The 23,696-nt window shown below is 53.3% G+C and overlaps 3 protein-coding genes across 15 annotated transcripts in view; 1 reads left to right on the top strand and 2 right to left on the bottom strand.

The window, feature by feature from the left end:
- Positions 1–8,493, top strand: part of CLCN6 (Cl-/H+ antiporter 6) — a 28,696-nt gene extending 20,203 nt beyond the window's left edge. For 6 of the 13 annotated variants that reach the window (XM_027110156.1, XM_027110159.1, XM_027110157.1 and 3 more), the window contains 5 exons: positions 304–461; positions 610–766; positions 2,371–2,478; positions 2,623–2,748; positions 5,507–8,493. In XM_027110156.1, the coding sequence (XP_026965957.1) occupies positions 304–461; positions 610–766; positions 2,371–2,478; positions 2,623–2,748; positions 5,507–5,587 (630 nt within the window). In that variant the 3' untranslated portion in view covers positions 5,588–8,493. Of the gene's footprint in view, positions 1–271; positions 462–609; positions 767–793; positions 2,350–2,370; positions 2,479–2,622; positions 2,749–3,487; positions 5,107–5,506 lie in introns of those variants that run through there. The other 7 variants (XM_027110158.1, XR_003433447.1, XR_003433446.1 and 4 more) reach the window with 7 other exon arrangements.
- A 2,542-nt stretch (positions 8,494–11,035) lies between these two features.
- On the bottom strand, positions 11,036–12,615 carry NPPA (natriuretic peptide A). The gene is made up of 3 exons (XM_027110727.1): positions 12,286–12,615; positions 11,861–12,187; positions 11,036–11,336 (listed from the first exon to the last, which is right to left on the bottom strand). Exons 1-3 carry the CDS (start codon positions 12,403–12,405, stop codon positions 11,325–11,327), a joined length of 459 nt encoding a protein of 152 aa, XP_026966528.1. The 5' UTR covers positions 12,406–12,615; the 3' UTR covers positions 11,036–11,324.
- An 8,020-nt stretch (positions 12,616–20,635) lies between these two features.
- Positions 20,636–22,667, bottom strand: NPPB (natriuretic peptide B). The gene is made up of 3 exons (XM_027110726.1): positions 21,879–22,667; positions 21,367–21,622; positions 20,636–20,808 (listed from the first exon to the last, which is right to left on the bottom strand). The coding sequence occupies exons 1-3, from the start codon at positions 22,002–22,004 to the stop codon at positions 20,792–20,794; spliced, it is 399 nt and encodes a 132-aa protein (XP_026966527.1). The 5' UTR covers positions 22,005–22,667; the 3' UTR covers positions 20,636–20,791.
- Positions 22,668–23,696: the final 1,029 nt, after the last annotated feature.

The raw sequence follows: 23,696 nt of genomic DNA, 5'->3' as shown, positions 1-23,696 counted from the left end.
GGTCATGTGCCCACCCTTGGCTTCGGAGGCTGGGGGGCACGTCAGTTGATAGGACCGCCAAGACGTGACGTAGGAGCATTGAGATGCTGTCCCCAGATCAAAGGAGTAGGGGTGCTGGGCTGGCAAAAACCTTGGGCTCCAAGAGGCTCCTTTGAATCACAAGCCCCTGAGCCGCTGTGAAGGTTTCTTGCAGTTCGGCATAGGCCTGTGCTTTTGACCCGCACTGTCACCCACATCCTCACCTGAGTGGGTGCTGGCACGCCCGCGCTAGCTGGCCGTCGTCGCCGCCCCTCCCACCCACAGAAGTGCAGCATCCTCACCCGCGCCGGTGAGCAGCGCAGGCGGAGCCAGTCCATGAAGTCCTACCCATCCAGCGAGCTGCGGAACGTGTGCGACGAGCACGTGACCTCCGAGGACCCGGGCGAGAAGGAGGACCTCCTGCAGCAGATGCTCGAGCGGAGGTGAGGGAGCGTGGCCGCCTGCGGGGCCGTCAGCCCCTCGCCCGCCCGCCGGGGCTGTCCGGGGGGCTTGGGGGAGGGGGTCGGGGACGTGGACGGGAAGTGATCCTGCTGAGGGTGTCCTAGGCAGCGTCTGGTTTCTGTATAACAGATACACTCCCTACCCCAACCTATACCCTGACCAGTCCCCAAGCGAAGACTGGACCATGGAGGAGCGCTTCCGCCCACTGACCTTCCACGGCCTGATCCTGCGCTCGCAGCTCGTCACCCTGCTCGTCCGAGGAGTTTGTTATTCTGAAAGCCAGTCGGTGAGTCTCCTTTCTTGTCCCCACCAGGATTCTGGAAGGCACGAGGGTGGTGGGAGCACAGTCCGTGCACCTGCCGTCCAGCGGTGTGTGTGGCCGCGTGGCCCCCGCTGCAGGCAGGGTCCCTGCGCTGAGCCCGAGCAGAGCTGTGAGTTGCCCTCCGGCGCCTCTTCCCGTAGTTCCTCACCCGGGGCTGAGTGTCCTTCTGGCCGGTGGGCTCTTAATGTAGTTTCTGCCTTTAATGTCTGCCGTGAATGAACTTTGTTACATGTGTCATCCAGAGAAATACCCTTCTTCTCATCGATTCCCCTGTAGTTTTCTTTTTTCTCTTTGGTTTTTGTCGAGATAGCAGGCATAGGTGGGCTGTGTTCAAAGTGGTCCCTATAGCGACCTGGGACACACTTGACCCCTTCAGATGGAGCCTGAAAAAGTCACCCAGAGGACTAGTTTCCAGACTGACTCTCCTGCTTTGGGTCTTGCCTGTGGGCAGCCAGCTGAGGTCACTCATGGTCTCACTGGCCTGCAGAAGAGAAGCTCGCATGGGCAGGACAGAAAAGGCCATGGGTGGAGAGGCTCAGGCTTGGGGTGTGGCCTGTGGGGAGGCCCAGCTCTGCTGGAATGGGGGAAAGGTCACGTGCGGAGCACAGGGGACAGGGAATTTGGAGGCATGAAGTGGGCCAGACTACACAGGGCCTGCACACAGGAGCCGCCAGAGCTGGCCCGAGTCAGTGGTGGACGGGGAGGGCTGTGTGCAGAGGGGAGTTAAGGGGAGCAGAGCGGGGCAGGGCAGTGACTAGCACCTGTGCTTCCTGTGCCCCGCTCGAGAGCTGGTAGTGGCGGCCCAGCTGCCCGATGACGGTCAGCAGCAGTGAGAGCTGAGGGAAAGTCCAGAAGACTCAGAATGCAGGAGGAGTCGCGAAGCTCCCGTGTGAGTCTCCTGTGGCTGCCATTTCCAGTCGCCGCAAACTGGGTGACTTCAAACAACAGCAGGGTATCCTTTCAGAGTTCTCAGGCCACAGGACAAGACGCAGGTGTCGGCAGGGCCGTGCTTCCTCTGGAGGCGCCTTCCTCGTTTGTGGTGGGCACCAGCGGTCCTCGGCCTGTCTCGACTGGAGGCTCCCCACTCACGTCTGCCTCCCCGTCACCCACTCTCTCCCCGTGTGTCCTCTCCTCTCTCATAAGGACAGCAGTCATTGGGTTTAGAGCCCACCCTGCTCCAATATGACCTCATCTTAACTTGATTCCATCCACAAAGGCCTTGTTTCCAATGAGGCCACGTTCACAGGTACCAGGCGTTAGGACTCGGACGTATCTTTTGGGGTGACACAAGTCACCCCACACAGCTACTATTAGTTAGCACTTTTCTCGTTGAAACTCTAAAATAGCTCAGGTCTGCTTTACAGATGAAAGGGAAGTTCAGAGAGATTAGGGGACTGGCCCAGGGAGACACAGCTGGGAATTGGCGGAGAGCTGGCTGTGCAGCACCTGCTCTGGCCCCGCCCCGCCCCTGCCCCGCCCCGCTCTCAGACGCAGAGGGAGGGGGTCTCTAAAGGTGACCCTGCCAGTTGCCGCGTTCGGTGCGAGGACTGTCTCGGTTGGGGTTGCAGAGCGCCAGCCAGCCGCGCCTCTCCTACGCTGAGATGGCCGAGGATTACCCGCGGTACCCTGACATCCACGACCTGGACCTGACCCTGCTGAACCCGCGCATGATCGTGGTGAGACGGGCTTCCCTTGGGGACGGGGCCAGGCACGGAGGCCGAGGGCCTGTCCTGCGTGGACCGCTGCTCGTCTGCACGGTTGGCATCTGATCCTGGCCGGGCAGGACAGGCCACAGGTCCCCTGTGTTGTCTCCTCTGCAGGACGTCACCCCGTACATGAACCCCGCGCCCTTCACTGTTTCCCCCAACACCCACGTCTCCCAAGTTTTCAACCTGTTCAGAACGATGGGCCTGCGGCACTTGCCGGTGGTGAATGCGGTGGGAGAGGTGAGCGTAAGGGCGCGTGTGCCTGCGGCCGCATCTTCTGGAAGGGACCCTCTAAGGGCAGTGCTGCCGGGGAGGCTGGGCCTCTCACCCAGGAAGGAGCAGCAGAATCCCACAGGGAGGCTTCTCAGACCCGACCTGCTCTGTGGCTCCCCACTGGGGGTGAGGGGCGCAGGGGTGGAGGGGGAGACTGCGGTAGCTTCGGGAACCTTCCCCTTTGCCTCCGGGGTGTTTCTTCTACGCCGTCTCCTGTGTGGCCGGCAGATGTCGCCAGCGTCTCACCGGTCTTCCCTCTGAGGCCCAGAAGCGCTTAGGGCCTTGTCTGTCCTGAAACCTTCCTCTTCACCCTTGACCTGATGGTGCCTCCTTGAGGAGGGGGTCAGTTCCCCCCCGTTATGGGAATTTGTAGCAGTAAATGAGGGAGTTTCAGACAAAATACTTGGAGAGTTTTGAAAAGTAAAATACCTAGTAATTATTGCTACAGATTTTCCCATTGTTTTCTTTTTCTTAGAACTCCATTGTTTTTCTTATTCCACAGACATTGGTGTTTGTAGGAAAATGTGAAAATATAGATAGGCAGGAAAAAGAAATGCCAAACCCTGATCTCTGTAGAGGCAGCCATGTTAACTTTTCAAAGTATATCTTGTTTTTTTCCTCTGTGTCTAGACATAGAGGTTTTATATGTCAAGGTTTAGTGAAGATATTAACACTATTTATCCTGTTTAATACCTTAATTTTTCAGTTAATCTCTAGGAAATGACTTTCCACAGCAGAGAGTGTTCACTTGGGATACTTTGACAGCTCGGGAGCATTCCGTCGCGTGGCAGTCCGGTCACTTATTCAGTTGTCCTCTGTTGTGCAATATCTAGTCAGATTTCACCATTTACGGTCACCTGTTTGAGGCTTTCGGTGGGTGTCACCTCGTTGCCCTCCAGGAAGTGACGCCTCTCCAAAGTGAGGGTCACAGCAGGCCCTCCGACGGCACGGCGTGTCCTTACGCGGATTTAGTGGCAGGGAGTCAAATCGTGTTCCTTGAAACACAGCCGCGCTGACAGTTCTAACGCAGTTTATGGTGTGGGACACCCACCTCAGTGACAGCTGTGAGTCACTGCGATGGCTGTGGAAAATACCCGTTTAGGGAAGACTCTGGTTCTCTGGACTCTCATGCTCTGCTGTGCGTCTGTCACTGGCTTGGCGGAGGAGGCCGGGTGTTCCCCACACAAAGCAGTTCTCTGGTTCTCTGGGTACCAGCTGGGCGTCCCAAACTCAACTCGGCCCTGGCGCTGTCTGCTGGGGGCGGCGTCGGGTCCCTCGGATTGAGGGCTCAGCCCCACAAGACCGTTCATCACATCCGCCTTCCCCCCACTTCAGTTATCAACGGAAAGTCCAGGTTGTCACCTGTGCTCCTGACTGACTGGCTGTAAATAGGAGGTTCCCATGACCCCCTGCTCACAGAACTCCGGAAAACAGTTACTTATATCCTTTTATAGTAAACAATAATTTAGTAACCCCGGAACGGCCGGATGGAGGAGATACACCGGGCAAGGGATGTGGGATGGGGAAGGGGTGCCCAGCTCTGCATCCTCTCTGGTACCACCTAGCACCTTACGTGTTCACCAGCCTGGACGTTCTCCAGACCCTGTAGCTCAGGGATTTTAATAGAGGCTTCATGACATAAGCATGATTGATCACATCATTGGCCATTGGTGCTCGATTCAACCTCCAGCCCTCCCCTCCCACAGCTAGGGGGTGGTGGGAATGAAAGTTCCAATCTTCTAGTCACACACTTGGTTCCCTGGGAAACCAGCCTCCATCCTTAAAGGGCTTTCTAAAAGTTACTTCATTAACATAAACGCTGGGGTGGTTGAAAGGGGCTTGTTAGGAATAATAAGGCACCCTTATTACTCATCACTTAGGAAGTGCCAAGAGTTTTGAGAGCTTTGTGCCAGGAACTAGGACAAAGTCCAAATATGTGTTATTATAAATCCCAATATCACAGTGACTCAGGTAGCTCTGAAAGATGGTATTTCTGAGCTGGAGCAGGGGTCACCGCCGCTCAGAAGCCTTCCCTGGGCTCTGCGTCTTGCACAGGCACACCAAGCAGGCTGCGTGTGGTGGCTGAGAAGCTAGAGAGCGTGGGCCCTGTTTAAAAAGACATTCACATTCAGATTCTAGCCGGCCCAACTGAAACCATTGGGAGCTGAATTCATCCCACTGGCCTCCAGCTTGCGATCGCGAGTTGTGTCTTTATCTTGTTCCCATCTAGAAATTAGGTGGCCTTTTTTTTAAAAATAAATTTATTTATTTTTGGGTGTGTTGGGTCTTCGTTTCTGTGAGAGGGCTTTCTGTAGTGGCGGCGAGCCGGGGCCACTCTTCATCGTGGTGCGCGGGGCCTCTCACTGTCGCGGCCTCTCTTGTTGGCGGAGCACAAGCTCCAGACGCGCAGGCTCAGCGGCCATGGCTCACGGGCTTAGCTGCTCCGCGGCACGTGGGATCTTCCCAGACCAGGGCTCGAACCCGTGTCCCCTGCATTGGCAGGCAGACTCTCAACCACTGGGCCACCAGAGAAGCCCTAGGTGGCCTTTGAAATGAGTGTCTTGATAACGTTGTCAGGCCTGTCCCCGTCCTTCCAGGACCTGATTCTGGCCCTGCCGTTTATTGAGACGGGCCGGGCAAGCTCTGTCCACTCCTGTCCCTCATGTTCTCGTCCCAGTGGGGTTCACTCTGCAGGTGACTTGGGTCTGTTTTTGCTTCGTCCTAGATCGTTGGGGTCATCACACGGCACAACCTGACACGTGAGTTTCTGCAGGCACGGCTGCGGCAGCACTACCAGACCCTATGACGGCCCGGCTCGGCCTCGCCGCCACGTGCCAGCCCGTCCTCTCCGGGAGCTACAGCTCGGGCTCCGCCGCCACGGCTGGCCAGGAAGATTCCCAGTCGCCCGCTGGCTTGGAAAGCCTGCAATCATCGAACACTTTGCCGTCAGAGCTCCTGGGGGTGGTGTCAAGCCATCAGGGTCTGGACTTGTGTGACCTCAGCCAGTGTCTTCCCGTTTCCTGCCCCCTGCGCGCCCCCATCCAGTGCTGGCACAGGCCCCAGCCCCTCCTCCCCGCTAGCACCAGGACCAGAAGGGAAGTCAGGCCTCACCCACTGGTGGGGGCGCTCGGAGCAGGTTCCCCACCACCTCTTTGCTCCTTTCCTAGGGAACCCAGCTGTTGCCTTAAACCGTCATGGGAGGGACCTTGACCGAGGCAAACACTGGGTGGAATGCCAGTTGCAGAATTCAGTCAATTACTAAATTGAGGAATTGGGCCCTGAGGAAACTACGCCTGTTTCAGGGAGGCCCGCCTTCACTGGGACTCTGAAGTTGACATCTTGAGCAGTTCATTTTGAGGGAGGTTCTGCTTCTGGGTGTGAGCTGGTGCTCTGGTCTCGCCGCTGTGCTGTGAATCTAGAGCCCTAGAAGCACAAAGCATTCAAACCCCGCTAATAGTTCCTGAACAGTAACTCTGACAGTAGGGTTAGATTCACATCTGCCCTAGGTTTCAGCATTTCCGCTTCCTCTCCATTTTCCAAATTACCCGTGGTCTCCGAGTGCCACGTTTTTACCCTGGTCCTTTTCTTCTCCATGGAATTACTAAACTTTCCTTACGTTTTACCTGCATCTTCCTGGTGAAGCAACCCCAGCCCAGAGGATCTTGGCATCACCCCTAAAAGCAGGGCACCCCTAGATAAAGCTGCTTCACTTGACTCTGGGCAATGGTGCCGTTGTTCAGAAGATGGAAAGGAGTGAATCCTGAGCCAGGTCCACTCACAGGTACACGACGTGGCTTAAAAAGCCAGAGTGTGACAGTACAGCAGATGTTTATTCGAGGAAGAGGGTGTCTGCCCTTCGCGAGCACTTCTCACTGGCCTCCTGCTGGCCATCCGCAGCCTACCGAGCGGCTCAGCAGTGGAAACTTCAGGAGGGGTTAACAGCGGGGAGAGGGAGGTGGCTCCTGCCAGCACGTGCCCCGGGGTTTTAACATCAAGCAAAGGAAACCTCCCTCTCTTTCAGTGACTTAGTTTCCCTTTGGGCTGGTTGGTCCTCTCTGGACAGGCACCCAAAGGCATTTGCGCTTACTTTCCTCTTGTGCTCTCTCTACACGTTTAGCAACATCTTAGGCCCATCGTGCAACCGTGTGGCAGGTGTGCTCTGAGGGTCAAGGTGGCATTCATTTGCATTACGTTAGTTGTTTGTTTGTTTGTTTTTTAATCATGGAATTTGCCTGAGGACGTCAGTGCCAGGCCTCAGCAACACAGTTCTCTCCCCTCAGCCTCCCGACTTCTGTTGCCGCCTTTAAGCCTGGGGAGTGGGTGTCCGCCCAGCTTTGCTGGCTCAGGTCTTGCGCTCCACACACTCTAGGGAACAACTCCACCTACGCGGGGGGGCTGCATCAGCATCATTGCCAATGACTCTGGCCCCTCCATTCCTCCATTTTCTTAATCTCTGACCAAGATTACTTCGACCTATAAAATTTTCAACTTCTTGGGTGCACTTGACTTATGAAACACAGATGAAACTCCCAGTAAGTAGTTCGGGAAATTACAAGGACCAAAGGGCAAGCCCTTCTAAATGTGATTGCGTTCAACCAGCTGCCAGTATTTTAAGGCAGCATTTGGAACTTGACCGCATTATTTCTTTTATTGAGAAGCAAACCAATGCCCAAGTCAGGCGAATGGCATGACCGCCCATACCAGGAACCTGCTTTCCTCTTCCCTCTCCTTTCCTCTCCTGAAATTGGTAGCACTGAGGTCCTGCTTGAGGATCTCCCACCTCCAGAGGGCGGGGTCGCAGGCTGCTGGCCTCCTGGACACCCTGGGTGAGTGGTGTCGGGATTTATGCCTCCTGCACATCACGTCGTGTTTAAGTCACCAGATATTTTGTTCCCTTCAGTGTAGCCCAGAGATAGACGGCAGAGAGCAAACGCCTCCCTCCCCCAGAACGGACTGGACGGCCACCAAGGAGGACCCAAACCCAGCCCCTCTGGGAAGGCACGTTATTTCGTGTCCTCTCCTGGCATCTTGCCCTTTCCAGACAAGCCCAGAGACAAGCGGGGCTCCACTTGTAACAAAATAACTGTAAGCCTCCCTCCTTTGATTTCTGTTAGTTAGAAATCTGCATTTCAATATCCCACCTGTTGCCAGCCTGATCACCTCCCAGTGAACCTGGCACCTGGATAAACAGAAACCCTCAGGGGGCTGGGGCTGGGGTTGGCTAGAGATGGTTTCCTGTTTCCCTGGCCGAGGTGATGGGGGAGGGGGCCAAGAGTCCCCACCCGACTGGGGGACCTTTGTGCTCTGGGGGACGATTTGCTTGTGACCTTGTTTAACTAACAGTCCGGACAGGAATGGACACTTGTATACTTGACCCAGCTGACCATATGACATTTCTGATGCAAAATCACGCACTGACACGGCCCTGGGGGGGCAAGAAAGCCTCCGGAAGGGCCAGCAGCGCCCTCCCAGGCCTGCAGTGTTGATGTGCAGTATTGCCCCACGGCTCGTGGAGCTTGGTCACTTCAACAGTAGCAGCTTCCTTTCTGTTTGCACTGTTTGTTTATGTGGTAATGTTAGCTAATTCTACTGTGTATATAAATTGTATTTTTTTTTTAATTTGTAAAATTCTATTCTTATTTGAACTCTTGGAACGTGGAAGTTCTCACTATAACTGTAACATGTCAGAATAAAATGTCTTCATCTCCATCATCCTCCTGTCTCCACCGTGCACTTTCTTTAGAGTGGTACATACTTGGTTTTCATTTCACTCCCTCTCTCTCTCTAATATGTAAAAGTTGCACAGCTGGGGAAGGGGTTTATAGTCTCGGGTCTTTTTCTGTAGCTCTCCCAGCAGGACTCTTCATCCGCAGGGGGCCACTCACCACCTTAGTATAAGAACCAGTTTAGTCCTGAAGATCTTAGCAAAAACCACCGGTGTTCCCCGTCTCCTGTTCCCCCTTCACATCGATGCTGTTGGGCCTAGTTTACAGGTCGTTTCCTCCTATAAAGCCACCTGTCCTTCCAGCCTTTCCTTCCCGCAGCAGTCGGTGGAGAAGCCATTCGGTTCCTGTTGGTGTTGCGTTTAGGAGGCTGCCCCACAGGCAGCTTTCCCTGAGGTCCAACCAGAACAAATGGACCTGGTGCTGGGCCTGAGGACGTTTAGCCCTTGCAGCCAGCTTCCGTCGCTGCCACCTGCCATGGCTCTCTGCTCACATTTTATTTTGCCGGAAAGGTGATGTTCTTGGTCTCCAGTTGTCCTGCCTCGCGTTGCCACTCCACAGTGGCAAACGGTCTCAGTCGGCTCAGGTCCCTCCGCCCATCCCCCCTTCCGCCCACCCCCACCCCACCCCCCGTCCACCCATCCCCGAGGGTCCTCTAAGTTCCAGGGGCATCTCTTGTGCCTTACGGTATTTGGCACGTTCAGTGAATTCCATTGGCGAGCACCCGCTATGTCACTGCGACACCCTGGCAGTGAGCCCAGGTCCCCACTCCTCTCCTCTCAGCAGCTCCCACTCCCCCAGTGCCGGACCTCAGGAGCCGGCTTTGGACAGACCCTTCTTCCTTGCTCTCCACCCTCCTGGTCCTTGTTAGTCCTCTGTTCTTGGCTTTCCACCCTCTGCGTTCAGAGTCCACGTAAGGAACATCTTTATGAGAACTGGTTACCTTACTGTTCTTTCCCCACCTCCCTCTCTAACCATCAATTCACTCCTGGCCTCCCCTTCCCTCTACAAGGAGCACGTTGCTAATTTATTTCCTCTTTTCTCAATTTCTGTAACAGACCAAGAGAATTTGACCGACATTTATAGAGCACCCAAAGTGCCACGTGCTGCAGGGGCTGCTGAAGGGGCATTGACCCTCCAGGAGCTTGCAGTTCAGGCACACAGACGCAGTTGCATACCAAGACAAATTGTGGTCTATGATAATAGCTATACGATAGTTATAAAATGCTGCCAGTGAAGAGCTTCATTTGTCCTGGGCATGTGGTGTCAGGGAAGGCTTCAGCGAAGAAGTGGCATTCTCAATGAGCCTTGAGAAATGAGCAAAACGGTCTCAAGGGCTCTGGATAGAGGACATTCTAGGTGGAAGGAACAGTGTGAATAAGGGCGTGGGAAAGCGAAGGTGGAGGGTTGTTGGAGGAGTGTCGTAGAATCTGATTCGGAGAGTGTGGTGTCGGGGGGTAACAGCTGGGAAAATTGGTCAGAGCCCTGCTTCATGTTGCAGGTGAGCTCAGGGCCTGGTACTTTCTGCTTTGGGCAGCACCCTTTTCAGAAGCAGATACAGAAAACTTCTCCAGTGGCTCCCACCTTAGTAAAACCTACAAGTCCAAACACCTTGGACCTGAATTTGGGAAAGCCAATGGCTAATTTTTAAATTTAGTGCCCAAAAGTCACATAAACGTGAAGTTTGTCAGCACAGCAAACATTTCTTTCTTCACTTTGCTCAGCTTTTAAACCCAAATATCCTGCCTACTCTTCTTCAGATTAAAAGTGCAATTCACTCAGCTGGCGCACTACCTCTCAAAAGGTGTCAGAGAAGAGTTAGTGCCCTTATTTTACATATGTGCCTCTAAAAAACAATAATAATAACAGTAACGAAAAAACACTAAGTGTACAAAAAGTGTCATATTGAGTACAAGCTACGTTCGATGTAACCAGAAGAAAAGCCCAGATGTTTGTAAGTTTTCTTTTCAATAAATAAGTGCCCTGAATGTGAGCAAATCTGAATATACAGATAAATGCCCTTTTGGTCTCCAGGGGCTTTTTCAGGATCCATGGTGAGGCTGCAGTATGAGTGAGAGCAAGTTGAGAGCTGTAGTTTGAGACCCGACCCCTACACACACACACACATACACACCATGCTCACGGAGGGAGAAATGAAAGGAAGCCGAAGTTGTCCAAACCCATAGAAGGTACACCACCAAGAGTGAACTCGATGTGAACTATGGACGTTAAGTGATCATGATGTGTCATTGCAGGTTCGTCCATGGTAACAAATGTCCCACTCTGGCAGGGATGTTGATAATGAAGGAGGATGTGCATGTGGGACGGACAGGGATATGTGGGGAATCTCTACTTCCTGTTCAATTTTGCTGTGAACCTCTAACTGCTCCCCAAAATAAGTTTGTTATTTTTTTAAAAAAGGAGGAAGAAAAGAACTGAGCATTATTCTCTTTGACAAAAGGTAAAATGACAAGGACTATCAGGCTGAACTCCCTTCCCCAGGAAATGAAAGAAATCACACCAAGCCTCCAGCTTCTGTCCGTGGTGCTGAAGTTTATTCACTTTCAAACCGATGTCAGTAACAGGTGATTAAAATTTAACGCATGGGTGGGAGAAGTGGAGAAGCCACAACTAAACCACTTTATCTACATTTAGCATAAAATGTGAGAAATGTTGACAGGAGGCTGATGCTTGAATAGGACACTCGTCACAACTCAACCTGATGGCAACGAGATGGGACGAAGTTGAATGAGAGATCCCAGGGGGTGAGGGTCTCTTGAAGTCTGCCGGGGGCCTGGCCCGCCTTTTCCTCCCTGGCCGTTATCTTCGGTACTACAAAGAGAGCAGAGACATGTTTGACTTGGTGACCTCCCTCCACTGGAGAAAGTCAGTTTCATAGGACCGTGCTCCCTTCCCACCAGCCCCCGCTCCAGCTTGACGACCCTCTGAGTTCCACGAACTGGTAAACAAATTGCCCATTAGAAGCTAGTAAAAGTCAATCCTGGTAAATTCCAATCCTTCGGGATCTGACAGTTCCTCGAGGGCCATGAACTGCCAATCAGCGGTACGCAGGTGACTTGGCCCCGTGAACATATTAAGTTCCAAGTGCTCCTAGCAGTGACTTCTTTTCTTCTTAGCATTTTCTCAGCAGACTGTAGCTGAGGATGGTATCATGGTTCTGAGACTCATGGGGCACCTACCCAGTTGGGACAGAAATTTCAAAGGGAGTAAGCTTCTGTGCTGTTCCCTTTCCTGCTGAAGGCGTCCCCTGGTGGTATTCTTTCACAAGGTTTGAACCTCAACAAAACCACAATTTCCTTCCCGCCCACCCCATTTCCATCCGCAGTTCCTCTTACCCGGAAGCTGTTGCAGCCCAGTCCGCTCTGGGCTCCAATCCTGTCCATCCTGCCCCCGAAGCAGCTGGACCTCCGCCGGCTCCGAGGGACAGCGAGCAGCGCCCTCAGCTTGCTGTTCAGGAGGGCAGATCTATCGGAGGGTTCCCAGGGGCCACGCCCAAGGGCACCCCCATCTCTCTGGGCTGGGTGGACCTCCCCGGTCCAGGGAGGCACCTCAGAAAGGGGGCTGAGAGGGACCCCAGCTTCCTCATTCTGCTCGCTTAGTACTTGTTGGGGCATAGCCTCATCTTCTAAAGGCATCTTGTCCTCCAAATGGTCCAGCAAGTTCTTTACAAAAGGAAAACAGGGAAAGGGAGACGTCTCACTGCCTGGCACAGCGTCACAAAGCCCCCTCATCCCAGACCGTGCCCCTTTCCTGGCCCTACCTTGAAATCCATCAGGTCTGCGTTGGACACAGAGCCATACACGGGGTTCGCTCCGGTTTGCCTTGGGAGCTGAAACGCCAGAAAGAGGAGGAAGCTCGCGGCGATGGTGGCGGAGCCCATGCTGGCGTCGGTCAAGGGGAGGTCTGGTGCTTGCTGACTCTTCTCTCTCCTCTCTGCTTTCCCACCCGTGGCCTTCCTCCGTCTCCGTCTCCCAGCTGCCCTGCGCCTCCTCTTTTTATAGCCCCTTGGCTCTCTGAGAGCACAAGAGGGACGGAACCCTCCCCATTCTGTCACTTGCAGCGATAAAGCAGCTGAGCGAGGAGCCAGCAGAAGATGCCCTTTTAAAGTTATCAGTCCAGCCAGCTCTTCACAGCCCCTCCGCCTTGAGCAGCTCCAACGAGCCCGGGACCCCCAGCTGCAGGAGCCACATTCTTGTTGATTTGCCTCAAGAGGTTCCCACTTCAAAGGTGTGAGAAGAGCAAAAAAGAGTCCTTGGTTATCTCACAGCGATGCCTCAGGCTTCTTTCTCATCAGCAGCCGGACCCATGCGGGGAAGCAGAGGGTGACGGTTGGCCGGCGCCCAGCTCCCCCGTTGGTTTGCGGCTCAGCTGTCAGGGACTCCAAATAAGGGCGGGAGGGGAGGAAATGGCAGGCAGCCGGCAGCTCAGCTCAGGACAAATTAGTCCAGATGCTCGAGCTGGCCTCGTACCTGACTCATCGGCAGCGAGGGCAGACCTCTCCCTCCACAGGGCTGTCCTGACACCTGGCTGTCACTCTCAGTGGTCAGGTGAAGAGGGAGTTATTTTTTAGCATACTAAGTCAGAACCAAATGTGACAAATTGTCCCAAGAACTCCACTCCCAAATAGAAACACAAGAAAAGTTTTGGGAATGCAATCATTCCTCTGCAGAGCTCCCCCCCTTCACCGCACGGCTCCCCACAAGGCGTTGGGGGAGATCGGCGCTAAGAGGATACCAGCATTTTCATTTATAGAAGTTTGCTGCTTCTCAGACTCTGGGTTTGAAGCTTGTAATGCCTCACATCTCGCCGGGAAAGCTCCCGTGGAGAAGTTGGCTGCTGGAGCGAGGTGGGATGCAGCTGTGGCCCATGGAATTTCCCTTAATGCCTCCCATGTCCTTCTCCAAGGCCAGGCAAGGGATGAGCCACTGAAGCTGCCATTTTCCTGGTGCCCAAAAGAGAAGTACCAGGCAGCGAGCCTGTCCACATGTAATGAGTGGCCTCCACTTACTAAGCACTGGACTTAACGCTCTACACTCTTCAATGTAACGTATCCGGGGGAAACACTACACTTGAAGGGATGAGAGCCCCGCATTGCAGCCCCAAACAAGCCAAACTGCATACATCTTTGGGGCCTTATTCTCCTCATCGGTGAGGCTCATAAGAGCTATTAATATGTGAACGTAGTTTGAAGTGGGAATTGCTATATAATTGCACGGTGCTCACAATGGTTGTCCTTACTGGTTGGTTGGAATGTGCCGGGCACCGTGCTGAGAGCTTTATACGGATTCTTTCCTTTTCATCACCAGCCCCAGAAGGTGGGTAGTATTGTCCCCATTCATAGAGGGACAGAACTGAGACTGAGAGCATCTGTCACTTGCCCCATGTCACTCGGCAGAACCAGGACTCGGACCCCAGGTCTGACGCCAACGCCTGTACTCTCCACCCACTTCCCAGATCCCGCTGCTTCTTTGCACGAAGGTTCCTTAACAAGCCCTTTAGTCTCAGTTCCTGATTAAACACCACCCTAATCCCAGCCTCTCAGGTTGCGTCTGAGCACCTCCTCGCCTTCCCCCTGCCCTGGGACTGAGCTTTGCGTGCTTGGCAAGTCTGCAAGTATGCGGACTATCTCAGGAAAGCACCACATCCAAACCCCATGACCTATTTACACACCTAACGTGTTTCAATCTACCCCGTAGAAGCTCAGGAAATGTGGGTGGAATGACAGCTCTGTCCTGGCCGGACCCTCCCCCAACTGTGCTCACTCCTGGGCTGATCAGAGAGAGAGGCTGTTACGCAGTGAAAAGGCAGGAAATCCGGGCATTACGGGGCCAGGGGTCATGAGGGGTGTTTGGGGGGGTTTTATTCTAAAGGAGAAAAGATTTGGGTTGGCCAAACTCAACTTGAAATCTGAAATGAGCGCAATTCTGAGTAGGAGCGCTGGGGGCAAAGAACCGCTCTATCCTGAAGAGTCTCTGGAATGTGCTCACAGTTTAATAGCTGGGGTGGCAGTGTTATTATTAGCAAAGAGAATTCAGTGAGCAGTCACCCTGGGGGAACTGATGCTCCGCGCTGTGTGCGTCACACAGCCTGTCTCCTGGAGATACCCTTTGAGACAGACCTTTGATGCAGGCAAGACTTCCGGAAGGGCATCATGGCGGGTGGCCTCTGCCACGGCTTGGCCTCTGGGGGCTGATGCGGTTCCTGCATCCTGAGCCACTTCTGAAGTCTGCTGGTGGCCCAAGGAAAAGTGGAAATCCCGTCCAAGATTCCAGAAGGAGAATTTCAGAATTTTCCCAGCTCCTTTTATTAAAGTTACATTTCGTCTTCCAGAGTGAAACTGGAGTGGGGCACGAGTGTCATTTGTTGAGTTTCTTCTATTGTTTTGGGGTTTCTGTGGAAGGTGGGTGGCAAAAAAAAGAATACTTAGGTTTATTGCCCTGACTTTGTATAGGACCAGCACCACCCCCTGCACTAACAGGGCCCAGGGCAAACAGATAATCCCCAAATGCACTTACTGCCCAACCCTCTTAAAGCCTTTGACTTGTCCCTGAAATGGAAAATGCCTTGACGTACAGTTTCTCTTCATTTTCGTGCCCCTGTTCCACTTCGGGGGGTATGTGTGGAGGAGTTAATATTTAATGGGATGTTTAGAAGCCAGCCTGTGGGAGTGAGAGAGAAGAAAAGCAAAAGGTACAGAAGACCAGGCCCACCCTCCACCTCCGCCTCTCCCAGTAGCTGAAAAATCAAAAGGCTTTCTTTCCTTATCACTGGAAAGAAGTCATCTTAGTCATATGATGGAACAAAGGTTGCAGATGGGTGGGAGGATCCAGAATGGGGTAACTCCAGTTTCTAGCCGAGTTTGGTTTCATGACTCTCCGTGGGGATGCTGTGGGCTGCCTCGGGGAGCCATGAGGGCCCAGCAACGTCACATGTGGGCAGAACTGGTGTGAAAAACCCATCACATTCATGGGACAAGTCTGTTAGACCTAAATAGCCTAAAGCAGAAGCCCCAGTTGGGAGAAGTTGGTAGGACATTGGTACGTATTTAGGAATGATTGCTTTGGACTTTGAAAACGATGTTCTGTTTCTCTGGTGCAACATGGAGGTCACTGAGACTGGAATTTGGGGGCAGCTTCCCCAGGAAAAAAGGCCCAAGACGAGTTGATTTGCTAAAGCTTTATGGGGGTTCTAGTTCAAGGGAAGTAAGAGTGAGGAGCAAAGGGAAGTGAGATAGTGTATTAGTCAACAACTGCTGCATGACAAATTACCCCAAACCTTAGCAACTATACATCTATTATCTAATAGTTCCTGTGGACCAGGAGTCTGGCTCTGCTTTAGCTGGGTGCCCCTTGTTCAGAGCTCACACAGGCTACAGTTAAGATGTTGGCCGGGGCTGCGGTCATCTCAAGGCTTAGCTGGGGATCTGCTTTCAAGCTCACTCGTGTGACTGTTGGCAGGTCTTCGGGTCCACACTGACTGTTGGCTGGAGATGTCAGTTCCTTACTGCGTGGGCTTCTACACAGAGATGCCGCTGACTTCCTTTAGGTAGAGAGGGAAACATTATGTAAGCCATCATCTCTCCGTAACCTAATCTTAGATGTGGTACCCCATCATTTCTGTTGTACTGTGTTCATTAGAAGTGAGCCATAATGTCCAGCCCATACTCAGAGGGAGGGGATTACCAAGGGGTGAATACCAGGAGATGAGCATCAATGGGGGCCATCTCAGAGGCTGCCCACCACAGGTAAGGAAAGAGAAAGAGCAAATATAAAGTGATATGTTACCAAGCTGGTCACAGCTTTGCAAAAACAGCTTAGTGGTTGGTTGGTCGGCTGGTTGGACATGCTGCACATCTCCAGAGAGCTTTGTGGAACCCAGCACCTTTGAACAGTCTACGAAGAGAGAAAAGGATGAGGGCACTGCATTAGATCCCTAGGGCTGCTGTAACCAAGTACCATAAACTGGGTATCTTAAAACAACAGAAGTGTATTGTCTCACAGTTCTGAAAGCTAGAGTCTGAAATCAAGGGGTCAACAGGGCCAGGCTCCCTCCACAACCTGTAAGGAAGGATCCTTCCTTGTCTCTTGCAGCTTCTGGTAGCTGCCGGCAATCTTTGGCATTCCTTGACTTGTAGATTCATCCCTCCAATCTCTGTCTCTGTCATCATATGACCGTCTTCCCTCTCTGTGTTTCTCTCTTTTCTTCTTATAAAGACACTAATCATATTGGAATAGGAGCCCACCCTACTCGAGTATGACCTCATCTCAACTAATTACATCCACAATGACCGTGATTCACAAACACCCCCTCCAGCATACCACCCAAGGACATACATGAGGGCCCACCCCTGCACCTTGCCCTCCCTAGGGGCCTCACAGGGAGGGGGAGTCACCCGCTGGCTAAGGCATGAAGGTTCTGCTCTCTCCCCTGATGCAGGAAGAACCAGATCGAGGAGTCCAGGGCAGGGAGGCCAGTTAGGAAGCTGGTGTGCCAATATGAGTGGTGAGGGAAGGAAGGAGGAGTGGACATGGTACTTGCCTGGGTGGTCCAGCCAAAGAACGGAGTCAAGGAAGATTCCAAGGGCTGAAGTCATCGAGGGTGGAGCCCTGGGAGAAGGTTTACTCATTCGGGAGTGTCATAGTTTGGGTTCTCCTGAATCTGAGACAAGTATTCAAGCAAAGTAGTTTATTTTGGAGATAATCCCAGGAAATACTGGCAGGAGAGTGGGGAAGTGACCAGGGAGAGAAGGAGTTTAGCTGCACGGATCACCGTGGGCAGTTGCAGCTTAATCCCAACCCCCACCCCCCCACCCCCGCAGAGAAATCCAGTAACCAGTGAAAGATACACACCACCTGTGAACAGAGGGCTCTCCTAGGTGTTGACTGAGTGTTGTTCCTGATCCATGTCAATTCCCCAGCACTTCCTGCCTGCCCGCAGGAAGTGGACTCTGGCTGCCAGAGAAAGTCCTCGGGCAGGAAAGTGCGGTGCTGCTGGATGAAATTAGGGCTGGTGTGCACTGAAGCGACAAGGGCAGGGGCTATACTTGGCAGTGCCAAAGACAAGATACTGGGGGCACAAGGGTGGGAGCCAAGGTCCCATGGCTGAAATGTTCCAGGATGCCCAGGCAGCTGTATGGAGACTGGCTCCTGACCCCACGGGAGAAACGGGCCACTTAGTAGAAAAGCACTGATTGCATGAAAAATCCTACAGAGACAGGGATAGACGGTTGAGAACTACAACAGGAACACAGACAAATGGCCAAGTTCATGACTTTGTTTACACCTGGTTCTGCATGAGGAAAGAATGCACTTTTCTTTCTTGCCACAAATCATTCTCAGAAGGGTCAAAGCTGGGAACTCCTTGGCCGTCCAGTGGTTAGGACTCCGTGCTCTCACTGCCAAGGGCCTGGGTTCGATCCTTGGTTGGGGAACTAAGGTCCCAGGTCCCACAAGGCGCACGGCGTGGCCAAAAAAAAAAAAAGTCAAAGCTGCCACGAGAGGGATGGAGAGGGGAACGCAGCATCAGTGACATGAGATGTAGCGTTCAGGCCCAACACTGTCCTGACTTCAGTAACCTCAAAACTGGAGACCCAGCAAAGCCAGTCTACCCTCTACCGAAGCTCCTTCCAGCTGTGAAGCCGTGGGCTAGGCATCCTTGGGCCTGTGTCCACCAACATGTCTTTCTGTGTAGATTCCAGTGACAAGCGTCCATGGAGATACATAATCTGGCAGCTTCTTTGGAGGACGAGGTTGATAATAGGAAAGTCAGGGAGGTCAAGGCCATGGCTATAGCTACATGGGGATGTGTTTGAAGGGGCCAGGGTCACAGGTGAGGGAGGGCTGGTTCTAAAGGGCACCCATAGATGATGCATGTGCCACAGCACTGCCCCAAACACCAAACACAGGGGGAGCTCAATGAGGTGTCACTTCATTGGGTACGTCAGGCCACCCACTCCCCATCCTCCAGAAGACATATTTGCTTCCTTCACAGTTTGTTTTGGGGTCCTCTCTCCTGGACTTTTGCTTGGGGAAAAGGTTCAAGTAACAGGATATATCTGTATCATACATACAGACTCCACTGCCTGGGCCCTACTTATGGAAGAGCTGGACTTACCTGGAAGAATTCTGAAGTGCTGGCTGGGTTTGTAGAGTGGGCATTCTGGGAGGAGGTCTGCCTTCATCACCTGAGCAGGGGGAGAAAGTTGCCAATACGCAGCAGCCCCAAATGGGGAACTGAGTGATGCCATTAAGAGGGGGACCTTCCAACCCACCAGCAAGCCTAATTCACTGGCTTGGGAAAGGTTGGGTTCTGCAGTGGTTAGGGGCCTGGCTGCTGGACCAGTATGCGTGGGCTTGAATCCTGGCTCTGCCACTTACTAACTGTGGGACCCTGAGAAAGTCACATTACCTCTCTGTGCCTCGATTTCCCCATCTGTAAAATGAAGGATAATGAGTCCTTCCTGCGTAGTTGTTGCAAGGACTAATATGAGTTCACGGAACTGGGCCTGGTACATAGTGAGGCCTTTATAAATGTTAACTGTGCTAATTACTCATTACTGTCCTGGGTCAAAAACATTAGGCAGGGCTTCCTTGGTGGCGCAGTGGTTGAGAGTCCGCCTGCCAATGCAGGGGACACGGGTTCGTGCCCCAGTCCAGGAAGATCCCACGTGCCGTGGAGCGGCTGTGCCCGTGAGTCATGGCCACTGAGCCTGCGCATCCAGAGACTGTGCTCCGCAGCGGGAGAACTCACAGCAGTGAGAGGCCCGCGTAGCACAAACAAAACAAAACAAAACAAAAAAAACATTAGGCAAAGATGGCTCACAGTTTTATTGGAAAATAAGTTGGTCCTAAAACCTTACCTTCAAAATCTGAATCTCATTAGATATGTCTAATGCACACTGGGTTAAAATGAGAAATAACGCGAAGACCCACCACTTCTCTTTCCCTCTCACTCAAAGAAACATCAGATGAGAACAGCAGAAAAGCCATAGGAGAGTCACGTGGATCTCTGCTCAAACCTCAGTGTTGGCACTTAGCAGCTGAATGCTTTCAGGTAAGATGCTTCCCTTTTCTGGGTCTCAGTTTTCTCACCCATAAAGAGGGGATAATAATAGTCCTGTCCTCCTGCAGAGCTGGGATCGTAAAAGGCATTCTAGGCAAAGGAAACTGCATGAGCTGAAGCCTGGGAGCCTGAAAGCAGGAGAGAGCTCTGCAGCATGACCTGGGATGCCTGGAACCCAAGATGCAGGGGAAGGAGGACCCTGAGAGGAGAGGGCAGTGACCTCTACCAGGACTCCCTGCTGATTAAGGCAACACAGTAGCATTCTAGTGCTTGTCTCCTTTTCTGCCTTGGAATAAAGGTCTTCTCCCTCTAAGGCAGAGAGGAAGTGAAGACGTGGGGCCCCGAAGGAAGGCACCCTGAAATGCTGGGCCTCTTTCAGGCACTTCTAAACTTATGGGCTCAGGAAATGAAAATGCTATTAAACTCAGGGCTTAGAAGCCTCCTTTCCAGGATGACATCAGGAATTGAAGACTTGAACCTGAGGTTTGGGGCAGATGGAGGGCTCACCCCCATCAGGAATGCAAATAAGCTGGCATATCTCTTTCTCTCACTCTCTTTCTCTCTCTCTCTCACACACACACATGCACACACACACCACACACACACACACACAAAGCGCCCCCAATCTCTGAGAGCTTCTGGAAATGACAAATACAGGGAGAGGGCCCCTAATGGCAGAATTCCAGGCAAAGGGAAGGCTACTGTCAAGGGGCAGATACCTTGACACACACCCTCATGTCACAGGAATACATCAGGGCCCATTCAACTCCCAGGGAGAAACTGCCGGCCTCTGAAAAGTAGTTTCTGGGAAGTGTCTCAAGTGCTTGAGATATTTAGAGACCTTTCAGAGCATGAAAAGCCCTTAAAGCAAAGCAGCCACCACCTCCCACCCCCCCAACTCTTTGACCAGCCCTTGAAGCTGTGTCCCCGCCCCACCATTAGGACATCTTTGGGATCTTCAAGAAAACACAGGGTTTGACTGTTCTTCAATGACGGATTATTTTTTAGAACACTGAGACAAATCAATTTCAAAGGAAAAAGCTATAATATTGACTTTATTTCATCATGGAAAATTTGTGCTCAAAGATAAGAACCATCTCATATAAAACAACCAAATAAATAAATAAATAAGTAAAAATAAATAGGAGTTGCTTCAAAGGGGAGCAGGGGGTTGAGGGAGAATCGGATGCAGCCAGGACCTTCTCTTAATACCTCCTCAGCACTGTGTGGGGAAGAGAGAGAGTGATGATTATATTTGGGTGGGAGGCAGGCAGGACCTGAGCTTCCCCTCACCGTGTGCCACCTTCAGTCCATCTGGATGTCTGAGGCTTTGGAATACTCTACCTCCCTGGACCTTGCTTTCCTCGTTGTAAACTGGGGATTGCCGTTCCCCTGGTGATCCTGCCCTCTGCCCTTGCAGCTCTAGACAGTTCAGGGGAAACCAGGAGGAAAATGTTTAATACTCTTTCTGTGCCAAGAAGGGGCTGCCAAGGCAATTGACCGAATTACACGGATGTAATTCATGGGATGACCGAGTTACATCCTAAGGTGATTCTGCCCTTTTTGGTAAGAGAGGCAGGAGGGGGTTAGAAGGTGGGCGGGAACTCACAGGCATGGTAATGAATGTTGTCAAAATTTAATATTTCCAGAAAGGCGCTCCTTGACCCTGAGGACTGACGGCAAGGAAGAGTGATATCCAGGTGTCCTTTGCTCAAAATTTGGTCCCGAGACTTCAGACCCAGAAAGGCGGCACGCGGTGGGAATGGGGGTGGGTGCTCACCATTGCAGCCCAGGCCGCTGAGGGAGCCGATCCGGTCCAGCCTCCGCCCAAAGCAGCCGGAGTCGCGCATCATTCTGGGGCTGCGTATTCCCCGAAGGGCCTGGAGGACGCTGTTGCCGGGCCCGAGGAGCCCCGCGGGGGCGGCCGCCCGGGTCTCCCAGGCTTCTGCGAGGCCGTGGCCCTGATGAAGGGGGTCCAGGTCCATCTGCTCGGCCTGCAGCTCCAAGACCCTGCCTCGTAGACGGCCCAGCAGTTCCTGCGATGGGTGGGGGAGGCGGAGCCTCAGGAACCCGCACCTGGGCCCAGCCGCTCTCGGCGCCAAGGCAAACCGACCGCCTTGGGGACGGGGGTCCCTGCACCCAGCCTCGCCGCTTTCTCACTCTCTTATCACTAATTCCCAGGGGAGGGTGGGGACCTCTTGAGACTGTGGGTGGGGGTAGGTGGGGACCCGTTAATTGCTGCTGTCGGTGCCCTCCCGGCGAGCCGGGTTTACGCAGTTCGGCAGCGCTCACCTGTATCCCGCGCAGTTCCGAGGCCGGGCCGGGGCCACCTAGCGGGTAGGAACGACAGCGTGGCAGCGACAGGTGCAAAAACAGAATGAGCATGAGCGCCCGGGGCAGCGTCGTCTGGGGGTCCATGTCGTTGGAGGGGCGGAGAGAGGTTGCCGCTGCTGCCGCTGCGCTGGGTCCCGGTTCACGTCTCACCCGCTGGGTCCTCGGGCAACGGCGGCCTTTTATCCCCCGTCCTGAGAGCCGGGCCGGCCCTGCCCCTCTGGGTTATCTCTGATTTATCGGCGCGTTCCGGCCCGGCCCGCTGAGCTCAGGGCGGGGGAATGCACCTCTCCGCGAGGAGGGGTGGAGGCCGGGGAGAGCAGGCCTTGTATAGAAATGGGCCTGGCCGACAACGGGAGCGCGCAGCGGGGGGGAGTTGGCGGGGTTGGGTAGACACCGCTATAGGTCCTTTGTTTCTCGCTTCCCCCTTTCCTGCAAAAACCCCGGGGCCTTAGAGTGGCTCTTTTCTTTTTCCTCCCCCCCCCCCGCATTCCTGGAGAGGGCAGAGGGAACCCCAGCGATCAGAGGCCCGACGCAACTGCCGGGCGCACGGGGTGACTCAGAGAAATCACAGGCCCAGCCGCCACCCCCGCGCCGCAGCCCATCTTCCCTCCCCGCCTGTAACTCTCCGCACCTTGCTCGGCGGCGGGTCTTCCGGGCGCTCTGACCGCTGTCCGTGGTTCTGATCGCTCTGAGCCAACAACGCAAGAGGACTCGCTCTCCTCAACGTGGGTCTTGCCAGAAAGACAAGCGTGGGGCAGGGGCAAGAGACGTCTGAGACCCCTCTCCGCCCTCTCACAACCTCCTGCACTAGGATGCTAATTCTCCAGTGTCACCTGATTAAATGTCTGGGTATGACAAGGAACTTCTGGAATGCTGACCCTTCTTCCATCCCTTAAAGTGTAGAGCTGATTTGACAGGAATTTTGAGAGGCAAGGCCCAGAGATGAAGTCATTCAGGAATGCTTCTATCACAGCTCCCGCAGGTGCCAACACCTCCTCTCTCCCACCAAGCCAACATAACGGAAAAAGCAAGGATGACTGGAAGACGGTTATCTATTTGGTGAGACACTAAGGGTGTGAAGGAGTGCCTTCCACAAGGCCTCCTTCACCTGGCCGGCCATGATCTCATTCCCAATTCGCAGGTGGTCTGCGCCTCCTGTCTGCGATTACAAAAGGGCCTCCATAGAAAAATGGCCCTGGGAAGAGACACTGCAGATTAAATCCCCCCTAAAGTGTGCATGACTGATGTCACCACCCCTACCAGATAACTTGTGCTGAGAAGCAGCAGGATGAGGGGGCAGCATGGTTTAGGAAAGGAAATGTGTCATGACGGAAGTGGAGAAAGAGGCAGCAAAGGGCAGAAGCTGAGACTTCTAAGCAAACCTGGCCTGAAAAACAGCATCTTCCAGGTACTGAGTGAGAAAATTGTTATTGTAGTTCTTCACTTTTCAGATAAGAAAACTGAGCTCAGAGAAATTAATCTGCTTTCTTTTCTTTTTTACACCTAAATTGATTTTTAACTTTTTCTTTTTTTTTTTTTTTTCTGTACGCGGGCCTCTCACTGTCGTGGCCTCTCCCGTTGCGGAGCACAGGCTCCGGACGCGCAGGCTCAGTGGCCATGGCTCACGGGCCTAGCTGCTCCGCGGCATGCAGGATCCTCCCAGACCGGGTCACGAACCCGTGTCCCCTGCATCGGCAGGCGGACTCTCAACCACTGCGCCACCAGGGAAGCCCCAGCACCTTGATTTTAACCCAATGAAATACATATTAGACTTTA

The sequence above is a fragment of the Aethalodelphis obliquidens genome, unplaced genomic scaffold (genome assembly GCF_003676395.1).
Source record: "Aethalodelphis obliquidens isolate GAN/ISIS:26980383/991018 unplaced genomic scaffold, ASM367639v1 scaffold9, whole genome shotgun sequence".
In the NCBI taxonomy this organism is placed as follows: domain Eukaryota; kingdom Metazoa; phylum Chordata; class Mammalia; order Artiodactyla; family Delphinidae; genus Aethalodelphis; species Aethalodelphis obliquidens.
This window is presented reverse-complemented; position numbering and strand designations above follow the sequence as displayed.